Genomic DNA, 14,208 nt, shown 5'->3' on the forward strand with positions numbered 1-14,208 from the left:
TTTGTACTCACAAAGGGCAGAGTTCAAACCTAGGGTTCCAGGTAGATTAAATAACTGGAAACAATTTTCTCTTCCCGCTTGATTAATAGGGTGGATGGTACATTTTTGAAAAAGTCCATGGCACACAAAATAATCATCTCTCTTCAAAACGTTTTTCCAACTGCTAGTTGGCAATACAACAGGATTGGCGCCCACAGAGCCTCCATTAAAAAGGCAGAACATTATGGATATCGATTCATGGATCCACAAAGATGATAAGAAAGCTGAAATGGAGTGACATTAGAGGTCTAGGATAACATTTGCCCTATCGAGTTTTCTTCAGTATGCTCCATTGGAGAAATGTAAACAATCTTAAAAACATGCAGTGCTTAGAGTTGAGTGCCATCAAGCAGAACGGCCTTGGCAGAAATTAACTATTACATTCATGGGCATGTTTTAATCGATGTATATTCCCATGAAAATAGGATTTTTTGTGTCTTCGTTACCTCAGAATGAGCCCTTTATAGCTACACGGGGAGCGGGTCCTCTTCAACGGCGCCCCCAACGTTTCTACGATAGCCCAGAAGAGAGAAACAACTCTAAAGAGGACGCGTTTTTAATCATGGTATCATTAGCTTACTTGTAAGCTATGACCTTTAGTTTTACAGACTAAATAACTAAATACCATTCATAAATCAATCAAGGAACAGGGTCACTTTACAACTCTGCTACTCGATGGTTGATTTTCCGACGACGTATTCAAATGACGGGAGAGGGGAGGTGAGGGCGGTACTCAGTTGGTCGCTATCTGCATCATCACCGCTAGATGGCACTAAATCCTACACACTGCACCTTTAAGATGTTCCAAAGGACCAGATTGGTAAAAAATAAAAAATGAGAGCACATCAAAGTTATGACCCCCAGTCTGTGATTATATGGAGCGGAGCGAAGACATTTATGACCTGTGAAGACAGACGCTAAAATCAGAGCTTAACCTGACAAGTTAGGTTATTAATACAGATGATGGACAGCATTTCAATTGCCCAAAAAAATTAAAATTGCAAATAACCTGGAAGTTATCACCAAAGTTTAGGCTGTCATACTTTAGGCTGTGATCTAAAATACTTGAGGCTTTAGGCTGATCCGACATACTTTAGGCTATGATCCCACATACAGGTCTGATTCAGGTCAAATAAAACAGAAAAACTGAAAAATCTGTATTGTAACAGCATCCATCTGAATTATTTGTCTTGCTCGATTCACCAAACACCCCTTCAAGGACTTGGACTTGGCATGTTTAACATTTGCTTTAACCCTAGACCTGTTGTGATGCTATATGGTCCAATGACAGGCAGGAGCTGTTAATCCGGCTAAGTTATGCAACAGTGACGATGGAACCATTTCAATATAGCATAAAATGTATAGAGTATATGAGTGACATGACATTTTACATTGGAAGGCAAAGCCGGCGACATCATACGAATAAATGGAGGGGTTTGAAATACTGGGCCTGTATGCGAGTTGGACGTGTGCCAACACAATAGAGATCCTTCAAAAGTATTAAGTGTCTGCCTGTCTGGGCATTCAACCGTTCCTGGCGGTGAACAAAATGAAATGGAAACTGAAGTTGACAGGAGAGACGGTTATTGTTGTTGAGCTTCTTGAACTTTCTCAGATAAAAAGTAATAAACCATGCAGCACAAAGAGCTGTTGTTTTCACTTAAGGGGAATAAATAAATAGAGAGACAGACAGACATTGAAGAAGGTGTATGAAAGCAAAAGATGCGCGTGTGTGTGAGAGAGTCTATGAGAGAGAGAGAGAGATAAAGGAGTTACGAAAAGGAGAAGACACTATTCGGTTTCCATTCCGATATGAAATCCCCAATGTCCCTCAATCATAACAGCCTTACCAAAAGTGCTTTCCATATCTCCCAAAAACTCAGAGAAGCTTGTGATTCAGACATCCACATCCCTTAATAAACCTGACACATTTGATGACTATAAATCCTTCCTGCTGGCTGAAGCGCATTGATTATTGTTCCGGAAGGCTCCGCCAGTGCGCCCTTCAGCAAACACCATTATAATATTTCACCAGACCCTTTGGAGGGCCAGACGTTGGTGACCAATGACACAGGGGAGGGGGGACATTTTTGGATACGATCCATCTCTTTTAAAGCACCGCAGATCTGACTCGTAAGTTTATCTGATCTTTGTCATCTGGGGCCTGTGTGTGTGTGTGTGTGTGTGTGTGTGTGTGTGTGTGTGTGTGTGTGTGTGTGTGTGTGTGTGTGTGTGTGAGATATCATTTGCACAATCAACATTTGCTTGTGTCCCTGGCCGATGGATATCAGCGGTTATTCATCAAATGATAGGCCGCGACTGGGGGACATTTTACTGCTTGTTATCAGATTGGGTGGAAGGCAACGGGCCCCCGCCAGGCAGCAGATCCATCTCTGGAGCTCTGCCCCTGGTAGGAGGCAGAGGGGCGGGTGTCCTTTAACACAGGGACACAGAAAGAGAGGGACGCAGGCGGAGAAGCACAGACAAGGAGGGAAAGATATAGATGTAGACAGAGTCACACACACACACACACACACACAGAGGTACCGGCCTCTGACGTAAGCCCAGGGGATGGTGAAGGGTACGATCAGTCTTATGAAAAAACAAAGAAGGGCCAGAAAGAATGGCAACAGGAAACGTGAAGGGCGTCCGTGGATGAGTCACACGGACTCAATCGACTCAAAGTTCAGCAGGCTTATGATCTGTCCATGCTGGTCCGGTCGGGGGGGGGGGGGGGGTTCAGGTTAGGGGTGATGAGTTGCGGTTGACCACTCACATCCCTGACCTGCCAGCATCTCAGTGAATCGCCGTGATTGCATAAGTGGAAGATATTTCTTTCTCCCTCTTCATCTTACGACAAAATACTTTGCTTGCCAGTTGCTTAGCAACAAAAACATACAAAAAAAAAGCCATGAAAACAAAAAGAAAAAGGAAAATAACGAACCCCAACCTGATTTAAATAGCATATACCATACATAGCGGTGTATGCTCCATTCTGACATTATTGGGGCAAGCGGTTTGGCAGGAGGCACAGAGGTGTGCGTGCGTTTGTCTTCGTGTGTGTGTGCGTGCGTGCCTGCATGCGGCAGGTAGCTCTCAGGCAATAAAAAAGGAAGAATAGGGTGAGTGTGGCGCCAAGGGAGAGGGAGAGAAAACAGCAGTGATTCAAAGTGAGCGGTGTTCATTCTCTCAAACTGCCACAAGGAGTAATTGGAAGTAAAAGGAGGTTGATTTACAGTGCTTATCCTTTGCAATTAACAGAGCTAGAAAATAGGCTTGGCCAGCACTAATGATATTAGAGTTGAATGTCTTTCATTCTAATTGTAATATTTGGATACATGATGAGAGGACACACATCTCATATGATGCAGTATGAGGCTTGAATCAGAATTTAATTCACAGTTTTTTAGGCCATGAATTACAACAATGACCAAGGCTGATCTGAAAATCCCTCAATAACCCCGAAAAAACAACCCGACTTCAGACAGATCTGCTGCTTTCCAACACCAACAACGATTCTACAAGGGAGCCAACTACAGCGAGCCAAAGACAGAAACGTCTCCTCTGAAAAGGTCAGCGACGTAGACCTTTAATGGAGCACAGCTTCTGCCATTTTTTTTTCCACGCTTCCTTCCTCGCCAGCCTGTTGACGAACACCCGCCGAAAACGTTCAGAGCCGAGGTGTGAGAGGAGAGCTGACTGTGTTTCGTTCCATTAGCTACTCTAGGATCTATAGTAGCCCCATGAACGGCTAAAGTTCAACATGAAAAACTCTAGACAAAAAGTCTAACACAAAAAAGAAAAAAGTCTAACTCTAAGGAAAAACCCCAAAACCCGGTCATACTCTTAAGAACCGACGAGCAAACGAAAGCCTGAAATATCTCTCTTCGTAGAGTTCAGACTATGGGGGTCTGAATTGAACAGTTCCTGAAAGCTACGTTAGTGCTACGGCTAGCCCCTGGAGGGGGGGGAGACACGTGTGAGGAGGACTCACTTTGACAGGAGAGAACACTACAGTGAAGAACAGCCATTTAGCAGCCCCGGCGCGCTAAAGGAGGAGGCCATGAACTGTGCTTTGAAGGGTTACGCAGTGGCTGGGATGGACTGTCTCGCCTTCACACAGTGCCTGTCCAGAGACACACTTTGGGGAAATGACTGAACACTGTAGCACCGCCACATACGTCACCTGCTAACCACAGACACACGCACACACACACACACACACACACACAAAGAGGAAGATAGACGGACAGGTTGGGAGAGACACACACGCAAACACAGAAACCCCCCGGTGTGGTCAGTACATCTTGGTACAGTGTTCTTCACACACACACACACACACACACACACACACACACACACACACACACACACACACACACACACACACACACACACACACACACACACACACACAGCCCACTACTGCAGTGTCAAGCTGCAATGGGTGGGTCATTGCGATGTGTGTCACAGTTACAGTTCCCCCCCACCGCCCAAGTGTGCCAAAATAATAGAATACAATAGTATAGTATGATGATTGTTAACAATTATGTTAGTATTGGTTATGGGAACGATTTTCCCTGTTCAAGGAGGTAGGTTTTTCTGGTTTCGTCACGTTTCAGTTTGATGCCCCTATCCAACAAGATTTGATGCATGTCTAAAGAGTTTCGAACAGTGCAACATAAAGTAGTGAGGACGTCATGGGAAGATGCACGTAGACTTTTAAAAATAGTCTGAGGCATAAATAAGGACTTGTGCTCTAAAAGTGATTTTGATTATATATTGCGATATAGGTCATATTGTAGGCTACTGGCTTAACCAGTACTTGAATGTTTACTTTCCCTTGTTTATTCTTCATGGGTAAATATAGCGAGCAGTCTATTGTGCAACTGTATCGACAAAACCGCTATTTAATAGCAAACAACACACTGACATTGTAGTAAATAGATGATTTTTCACCTTAACATTTGCCACATTTACAAGAAACCATAAGGCCACTCAGAAGTAGATGACCATCAATGTTTCAGCTCCAACAAGAGGTTAATGCAGAAAGCAATGTGTATTTAAACCTAAACATCAGGTAGGCCTATCAGGTAGGCTACTTGTTGATACGTGAGTATAACCTCAAGTCATTAATAACTATGTGGCCTATTTCTTAGACATAGGCATATTATATTTCATAGGGACTTCCAACCACTTTGAGAGTAGTGTGACCATCACAACAACTGAAAACAGTGTGGGAGTAGACAGATGCTTTAAAAAAATAAAAATAAAAATAAATCGCGTTAACATAGCCTATGTCGATCGAAGCATTCGAGTTGTTAAGAAATATTTGCATTTCACACACTTCCAGCTTGTCGACTTCATGTGCTTCATTTAAGGCACCCACCAACAGGTGTCATCACAGGTTTGCGTGACAAAAACACTTCTGAGGAGGCCAAGACATCCATCACCAAAGCTTCCTATATATTATTCACTTCAGTCAGGACTATGCACAGCCTTGCATTGAATCCTGAAGAAAACACAGGCAGTTTCAAACCCTGACTGAACACCATCGGTAAAAGTAAGGCGGCCGATTGTTCTTTGACAAATTTAGTTTCTGTGTGCTGTTCAGAAATCAAACAAGAATATCTCAACATAAACTGATCCTCTGTGTGTGAAGTCGTACATGTTTGGAGTACTCAAAGGTTTAAATGGCGTAGCCTACCTTCTTTTTGCCGTTACAGTGGCAGCACACCGTCCACAGGTACTTGATAGTTCTCCACAGAAGAATTATAAAGAGACCCCCGAAGAAAGTGACCATGGACGAGGCGAGAAAAGCCCACCACATGCGCTGGCTGTTGCTGTCACAGATCACATCTGCCGAGAAGGGTATGATCACGTTCATCTTGGCCATGTGGATCATCGAGCAGTCCGGGGATGAATTTATCGATTTTTCATTGCATTGTAAGATGATTAAACTATGTGTCCGGGGTTCACTCGCCAAACCACAACGACTACGATCGAGATGCTTCGGGGAGCGTCTGCCAGCGCCCCCTGCCCCAGCGGCTCAGCCATATTGTGTCATCCACCTTTCACTACTTGGCGTTTCCATCTGCCTTCGTCCTAAAAAAAACCACACTCAAATATCCCTAGAAAATCACCAAGGAATTGGATGGTGTGCAGCGCTCCTTCGAGAACAGCAAGTGCGCCGCTATAAATCAATAGACATGCCCCACAATAATCATATTCTTGGGGAACTGTTTTCACAGTTAACAGCGGTCGCGGGAACGTTCATTCATGTTCATCCATGCCCTCATAAAAAAAAAAATCTACGTATCTTTTAGTATCCCAGCAGGTCAAACCATTAGAATCGCCCAGAATTGTGTGTTCTTTCCTTCCATCCGCCTCTGATGGCAATCGATGGCTCCCACTCCTGGGTTGCACCTTGTTGAACAACGCGCAGTTTGTTAAAAAGCAAAGGTCCGCTACTTCTTCTAGTCCTGCCTCGTTCAATGGTCAACAACGCTTCGTGTTCCGTGGTAGATGTTGCTTAATGCTAAGCGTTTTTTTTGTTGCTTTCTCGGTGTGCCAGAGAGCTGCTCTCACATCTACTAGGAAGATGGCATCGCAGATTACAGGTAGCAGGGGGTGTGTTTGTGTGTGCGTGTGTGTGTGTGTGTGTGTGGGGGGGGGGGGGGGGGGGGGGGGGGGTGGAGCCATCAACTCCATCAGATCATTTTGGTTCTCATGAGGTGCAGTTTGTCATTATTTCCCCCCCAAGTTGCAGTTTCTTTAGGCTCGTCAACTTGAAATGTTAAAAGTAGTCGTTTTTCTAAATGCATGCGCGCGTGAGTGTGATTTCTCGAGCATTCATAGCGTATACTTTATAAGGAAAAGAGGAAACAAGAGAACGGATCTCTTTATATAGCGATTACATGGCCATTAGTAACCTGACTCAGATAATTAAATCTAGGGGGACTCGTACAAGATGGGATCTGGCGCTAGATATACAAACCTGTTGAACAAATGCGAAGTAATTCGGCTATTGTGGATTTACGAAATTAGGTTATGATATATACATGATCGTTCATGATGTTCAAGCATGACGTTAAATTAAAGGGTCATTTATAACCACGGTTTGAAGCCACCAGCTGCGTATACGGCAGTACACATTTAGAGGGGAAATGTGGTTATTGATCTTAGCTGGGGAGAGCGGAGGAGATGGCGTGCGTGTTTGGTGTGGTAGAGTGTAATCTAGAGTAGCGATTCACACCCTCTACTGGACGTATTGTGGAATGATTACTAATGTGCAGCTGTCCAGGCCTGTTGATGATGATAGAAGGCAAACAATACGATCATTATGAATTGTAGCAGAATACCTGGACTAAATACTTGAGAAGGACCACATTTTTTTAAATTCAAAATAGGAGTAATAACTCAATGACAACTCTTAATGTTCTTGTGTTTATCATTCAAATTGTAACTGTAGACTATACAAAAAAAAACAAATAATTAACCACTGTGATAGATGAACATAAACAAACAAACATACATACAGACTTCGTTCATTATATTTATTTATTTTTTTACAATATTTGATACAAATATTAAATTAGAGCAAAGTTGAAATGGACCGTTAAATCCAACCCGATTAAATGAAATGCGGACAATGATTTGTCGTCAAAGAGGAGATTGTAAATACTTTGTCTGCTGTGAATCAGAAATAAAATATCCCTTCTTAAATTATTCACTTCAGAAAAAGTAGCAAAAACATTGTGTCAACATTGCCAACATCAGTAACACGCTGGATATCCTCTGACTGTGAGACTACCGTACCTGTGGTATTATTGCTTTACAGATATCCAAGCGTTGATAACATAACTGCAGTATAGGTATTGTGTAGTGAACACCTACATGTTTGGCACAACCTATACACGTCTGAGAACCGATGGCAATACAATATTGCAGTGCCACAAACAAAAAGAGGAAAAAATAAGTAAAATCGCCACAGATGTGCCCTATAAACAGGAACACCGGACAATATTGACACGTTTATTCGAAGATAGCTACATTGATATAGTTATATAGACTTCATAACCTACCTTCGATTGGCTTGGATTAATCAACAAAAGGTATTAAATCAAAGACGTGGAGACGGCACAGGTTCTACCTTCAGGTATGGACTGATATGATTAACATTTAATTACAGTCTACTGCTGCACACCGGCCTCCGAGACACAAAGAACAAAAAACAGGTTGTGGAATTAAGGAGTGCCAAATGTTCATGGAAAAAGATGAAAATCATTCAAGTACGCATTAAAACACTAGTGTAAACAAAATCTACCTGTAGTACATCACTATTGTAGTGGGGGTTATCATGTCCGTAACGTCAGTGCTATTACAAACCTCATACTTCTAATGCTGCGGGGCTGTGTGGAGGGAGACCTGTCACTCATGACGACCGCTAAGACGTACCGACCCCGCTGGGGTGTGTGTGTCTGTGTCTGTTTCTCCGTGTGCGTCTCTCTCCCCGCCTCCGTCTCTCTCAGCCTCTGTGTGTGTGCGTGTGTTAGTGTCTCTCTCTCTCTGTGTGTGCGCGCGCGTGTGTGTCTTTCCCACCTCTGTCTCTCTCAGCCTCTGTGTGTGTGTGTGTGTGTGTGTGTGTGTGTGTGTGTGTGTGTGTGTGTGTGTGTGTGTGTGTGTGTGTGTGTGTGTGTGTGTGTGTGTGTGTGTGTGTGTGTGTGTGTGTGTGTGTGTGTGTGGAGCAGGTGGCGGTGCTATGGCGCTCCATCTGGGATCCAGAGGACCTTGCTCTGCTCCTGCTCCACCACGGTGAGGATCTGGGTGCAGATGTAGGACAGGCTGCCCCCCTGGACCACACCTGCAACGCACGTCAGCATGCATCACAAAACCGACAAACAATAATTGACTGGGCGCGGCGGCTCCGGCTTTTTGGTGCTATCGATTGATTCCAATCTTGTTCTACGCTTCATTTCATTCGTTCTCCTCACCCCCCCCCCCCCTTTCTCCCGTCCCTCGGCACCTTCCACCGTCTACACCAGGTTATAACAAAAAGCCTAGCACTGAAATAAACAAATATTTAATGAAACAAATATATAGCTGAACCAGCGTATGAGCCCTTTCGTCTCCTCAGCTGACGGGTGTGATTGGATTGCGTCTGGCCTGAAGGAGCACCGAGGGAGCGGCGGGCCGTGCTGCAGACGGGTCTGACTCACCGCCTGTCTGCTCATTACCCGGGTGACACAGCAACGGCAGACCGTCCCCCCCCCCCGTCCCCCCAACGTGATTCAGCAGCACGTCTCCGACCCGACACAATCTGAACAGGCCTTACTCAGGACCCAAACACCGGTCGTTGGGTAGGGGAACAGCTGGCGTTCCCCTACCCAACGACCGGTTTGTGTGCACAACGCGTGTGTTGCCTGCACCACGGACCTGTGAAGAAGCGGCTGTAGTCCTGCTCGATCTTCTGCGCGCTCTCGAACTGCTCCTTGGAATGCTTCTGGGAGACCTTCTCCCGCAGATACTGGGGGTCTTTCTGCTCCCTGGGGAGACAAGGTTTGGGGGGGGGGGAGATGATCACTTCAACATCGCTTTGACAACAGACATCTGATTGCAGAACAGTCTCACGTGCATGTGCAGGTGCTGTTCCACGAGTCAAAGTGGTTGAGGCCCTCTAGAGACGCTTCAGAACTTTATCACACAGGCAATGCACAGTTCTCTTTCCCCGTCTCGTTGGAGCGACAGAATGGTTTTTCTCACGGCAGCATGTCTGAGCTCACCCCACCTCGACGCCTGATTAGACATTGATTTACTTGCGTTGATCGTGTTCTGATTACTGTCAGCTGTTTATTTAAAGATGGCAATGCACTAAACAATTTGCATAACTCTTTGAAATGTGTGTATGCTCTTTTAAATGCCACGCATACAGAAGTAGCTGAGGGAATCAGTTCCCTGCACGCCTGAACATATCGCAGCCAGTGTAGTAAGCTTGAATCTGTTGTGTTTAGAAGTCCCAGAGGGTTAAGAAGTAGCATCCAAGCTGTTTGTGTGTGTGTCTGTGAGCGATCAAGTGTGTGTATGTAACCTAGCAATGGTAGCTGCTTGGCACTTGTGTCTGTTTGCATCTTTACTGAACCGACAGCGATATATTATGGTTTCTCGTTCTGACAAATCGCCTTGGATATAACGCCTGCTAAATGCCCTAAATCTAAATCTTTGTCTGTAATTGATCAAGTGTATGTGTGTGTGTGTCTGTGAGTGATCAAGTGTGTATGTGTGTGTGTGTGTGTGTGTGTGTCTGTATGTGTGCGCTTGTCTGCATCTGTGTTTGTTTGCGTCTTTGTTTGTTCACTTGCGTGTGTGTTGGTGCATGCGTGCCGACATGTGTGGGTGTGTGCGACAAGACAGCCAGTATTGTTTGGTAAGACAGCCCACACCAAAGAGCGAAGCCCAAGGCCACCTCTCGCCTCACTGTGGCACAGCTGGCACTCTGATGACGTCACAGCGTGCTTGGCAGTGGTGAGAGTCATTCAGTGTTCGCCTAATGCATGAATCTATGCGTGTGTGTGGGGCTGTTAATAAACGTGTAAGGCTGCATGTCTGCCTTTCTAAAGGTCTTTCTAATTGGGGTGGTGGTGTTTGCGTGAATGTTTGTGTGTGTGTGTGTGTGTGTGTGTGTGTGTGTGTGCGTGTGTGCGTGTGTGCGTGCGTGCGTGTGCGTGTGTGAGAGAGAGAGAAAGAGAGAGAGAGAGAGAACACGAGTGGTGCTAGGTGGAGGTTTAGCAGAGCTACCACATTGGCGTCCTTCTGATGAAACACGGTGACGCACCACAGGTGATTGCCGTCGAGGTCAGCTGCGGCTAATCGAGTTGCCAGCCGACCAATTTGAGTAATTTGTCTTCCAACAAGGAGAGGCAGCGAGCAGCGACCATGGGAGTTGACGGTGAAATAAACGCCTGCTTTGACAGAGGGAAACCCACACCTCCTCAAGAGACCCCCGAAGGTGGGAACCAGGGCAGTGTGAGCTCATCCATCTCTAGATCAGGTATCCCCACCCCGTCGATGGACTCATCACTGAGGATGGGGGATTAGGGGAAATTATTACAGGGAAAGGCTCCAACTGACATCATACTCGTCAAGTTCAAGTGGCATTTGCCTCACACAACGTTGTGCATGTGCAAGCAGTGAAATCACTAGCTAGTGATGTATTCATTTCTTGGGTTTAGGTTTATAATGACAGTGTTGTAGTGCTGTGATACCTCATGCTGTGATACGCTTGCTTTTCCTTGCTTTGGTTTCCCCCCCCCTGTTCTGCCTGCTTTTTATGTTTGTCTGTTTTACCATCCCGTTGTGATCATGCACAACAGAAGCGGTCACCGACGGCGACGGGAGCCTACTCACTTGATCTGCTTGGCGTTTTTGTAGCGGATGAATATGACGATGGGGTAGATGTGGACGCTGTGAAGCCGTTCGATGGCATGCGGCGCGATGTCAAGCAGACAGTGGCAGTCCTACGGGGAAAAGATTAGAATAGATGACAACAGCCCTTTGGGAATGATGGATGGCGATCCACCCAATGATGTCGGGGACAGGGAGGGTGGACTTTGGCACATAGGTGTGGGACGCCGCTGCAGGTGGTTATGGGTCAGATGATAGACTTGCTTGGGGGCCAAGTCTTTTTTGATGACAATTGCTGGAAAAGGGGGTTTATATTGATGCACAGTACATAAAACTGCCCTTTCATTCAGCTTCTCGTCTATAACGTTTGCTCCCCTGCTGTGTGAAACATTAAACTTGGCTACTAGTTTATGCATCGTTTGCAACTTTGCCTACTACTATGTTTCGCATATCAATCAGAACTTATTTTTTATTTTATTGCAGGGCAACTTCTTTTGCATATAAGGGTCTAATTTGAAATCAATAGAGAATGAAATGTGTAATGTAAGACGTTAGGGAACTAAATTGGATAGGATCAACGTCCGGATTCATGAACAATGCAAAATCTGAAAGATTCTCAAAAGTTGCATGCTAAAGTTTTGGAGAAAACTAATAAAGATGCATAATGATGTTGAATTATCAATACCCTAGGCTGAAGAATTTGAGAGCAGCATGAATGAATATAAATACTGGCAGAAATCCCTCAATAAATGCATGAAGCAAAGTGCTGAAATACACCAGTGGTCTGAACAAATCCATACTTCTATATTGATTCTAGCATCTCTAAGTACCCCGACTCATAAATGATTCAACTCATAATTAACTAATACACGAACAGCATGCAGCCTGTTGATTTAGAAGAGACGTGGCCAAGGAGCATGTCATATTTAATTTAGATCATCATCTCCTTCAATTGTATTTCTATATAGTTTAGTTATTCGATATTGTCGAAATGTCAATAACGTACATGGCGAAATGACGGCCAAAACATAACTATGATTATAAATTACACAACATGGCAAACAGATGCGCCAACGAAAAGAGTGTTAAGGCAGCGTTGGCGTGACGCGCTCCGACGTACCCTCTCTGTGATCTCCTTGATGGATGCCACGGTGGTCACGTCAAAATGGCCACTCCTGCGCTTGTAGTCGATGAACACGCAGTCCTTCACGCCCCGCTCGATGGCCTGCTGCGAGGCCTTCATCACCTCTGGAAGCACAATCCCGCATATCAGAACAGGGCTTCTGGAACTCTCTTGACAAAACGGACCCCCTTCTAATGATGTATCACAGCGAAGTTCCCCTTTAATGTGCGTGCGATTTATCCGAAATTTTGATGTTATATTATCCACTGTATGGGATTGCAGGGTTTAGATGGAGGGAAACTTCATATATGTTTATGAAGTGTCATCAATGCATCCCTCTAAAATAAAAATATCAAATGAATAAAATAAAATACTATCTAAAAATATACTGCGGCAGGATGACACATTTTCTCCGAAAATGGAAGTGGGCTCAAGAGCGGGCTTGGTCAAGACCCCATTAACTCACCAGGGAGACAACGGAAGAACTTAGCAGGGGCCTCCTTCACCAGCATGTCCTTGTTGGCCTCCACCAGGGGCCCCAGAACCAGCACCGGTCTGGGGGAGGAGCACTCCACCTTCTGAACCCGCTGGTAGGCCAAGCAGACGCCGTCTAGAGAACCGGTACAAAGACATTAGTCTCACACACAGACACACACACACACACACCTTGATCTGTTCTAATCCTCATGTACTTTATCGCAGCGTTGATGATTTGCTCACTCACAGCGCCCAACATCAAATGGTTGCCATGCTCGCTTTCATATACAATCTCGCTTTCATTTAGTGTCTATAAAGTTTACCTCAGCGCTGTCAGAGATAATTGGCTTACATTCAAACATCAATCAACCTATCAATCACCTAAATTGCATTTGATCCTGAAAAATAACTTAAAAAGTTTCCTACCACACAACCACTCCTCATATCGTCAACGAAAACTAACTTAGCTAAGCATCAGCCTTCGAGCTACAACCAGGCTAACCCCGCACACACAAGCAGGGGGAGCCTGACCTTCCGTGACGGGCAGGGAGTCGGTGCTGAAGGCCTCCAGGGCGGCCAGGTCCTTGCCGTCCTTGGAGCCGCTGCGCTTGTGCTTGAGCCGCCGCCGGAAGAAGGAGCGGCGGGCGGCGGCCGACAGGCTCTTGCCGGCGCCGTTCTCGTCCTTGGTGTCGGGGCCCCCGTGCCTCCGGTAAAACTCCTGGTCCACCCTGTTGGGAGAGGGGGAGAGGCGACGGGTTTGAGGTGGGGGAGTCGGAGGAAGATCAACTAGAAACTTGGTAAACTACACATTACATTTCTACGAGGATATGGTGTATAAAATTGACGTGTAATATTCTTTGCCTCATTCCTGCCCTCAAACGCATCTCTGTAATACAGATTTTTATTAGCTTTAAACTGACGTCCTAGTCGTCTCATTTTCCTTGATAAGCCCTCCGTATCCCAGTTTTTGCCTCCATTAAAGTTTGCAAAAAATCCAAATACAATCATAGAGATTGCTATTGGGTTTCACCATCATCATCATCATCAACATCTTCATCATAAATCCTCCGTATGATACAACTTTATTAATCCCCCATAGGAGAAATTTGATTGTTGCAACAGCCCAGCAGCAGTAGTCTACTGCCTGTAGTCCTGGATGGCCTGATCTG

The 14,208-nt window shown here is 45.2% G+C and overlaps 2 protein-coding genes across 12 annotated transcripts in view; both read right to left on the reverse strand.

The window, feature by feature from the left end:
• LOC115530790 (calcium-activated potassium channel subunit alpha-1) overlaps window positions 1–6,658 on the reverse strand; it is a 79,275-nt gene extending 72,617 nt beyond the window's left edge. For 3 of the 7 annotated variants that reach the window (XM_030339558.1, XM_030339559.1, XM_030339557.1), the window contains exon 1: window positions 5,747–6,657. In XM_030339558.1, coding sequence (XP_030195418.1) covers window positions 5,747–5,944 — 198 coding nt within the window. In that variant the 5' untranslated portion in view covers window positions 5,945–6,657. Of the gene's footprint in view, window positions 1–5,746 lie in introns of all 7 variants that reach the window. The other 4 variants (XM_030339563.1, XM_030339562.1, XM_030339561.1 and 1 more) reach the window with 2 other exon arrangements.
• A 923-nt stretch (window positions 6,659–7,581) lies between these two features.
• The window catches only part of LOC115530789 (disks large homolog 5), a 36,591-nt gene continuing 29,964 nt past the window's right edge, over window positions 7,582–14,208 (reverse strand). For all 5 annotated transcript variants that reach the window (XM_030339553.1, XM_030339552.1, XM_030339551.1 and 2 more), the window contains exons 28-33: window positions 13,571–13,767; window positions 13,029–13,172; window positions 12,560–12,687; window positions 11,443–11,552; window positions 9,475–9,584; window positions 7,582–8,902 (exon numbers count right to left, since the gene is read on the reverse strand). In XM_030339553.1, the coding sequence (XP_030195413.1) occupies window positions 8,799–8,902; window positions 9,475–9,584; window positions 11,443–11,552; window positions 12,560–12,687; window positions 13,029–13,172; window positions 13,571–13,767 (793 nt within the window). In that variant the 3' untranslated portion in view covers window positions 7,582–8,798. The remainder of the gene's footprint in view (window positions 8,903–9,474; window positions 9,585–11,442; window positions 11,553–12,559; window positions 12,688–13,028; window positions 13,173–13,570; window positions 13,768–14,208) is intronic.

This window comes from Gadus morhua, chromosome 18, assembly GCF_902167405.1.
Source record: "Gadus morhua chromosome 18, gadMor3.0, whole genome shotgun sequence".
NCBI classification, from domain to species: Eukaryota; Metazoa; Chordata; class Actinopteri; order Gadiformes; family Gadidae; genus Gadus; species Gadus morhua.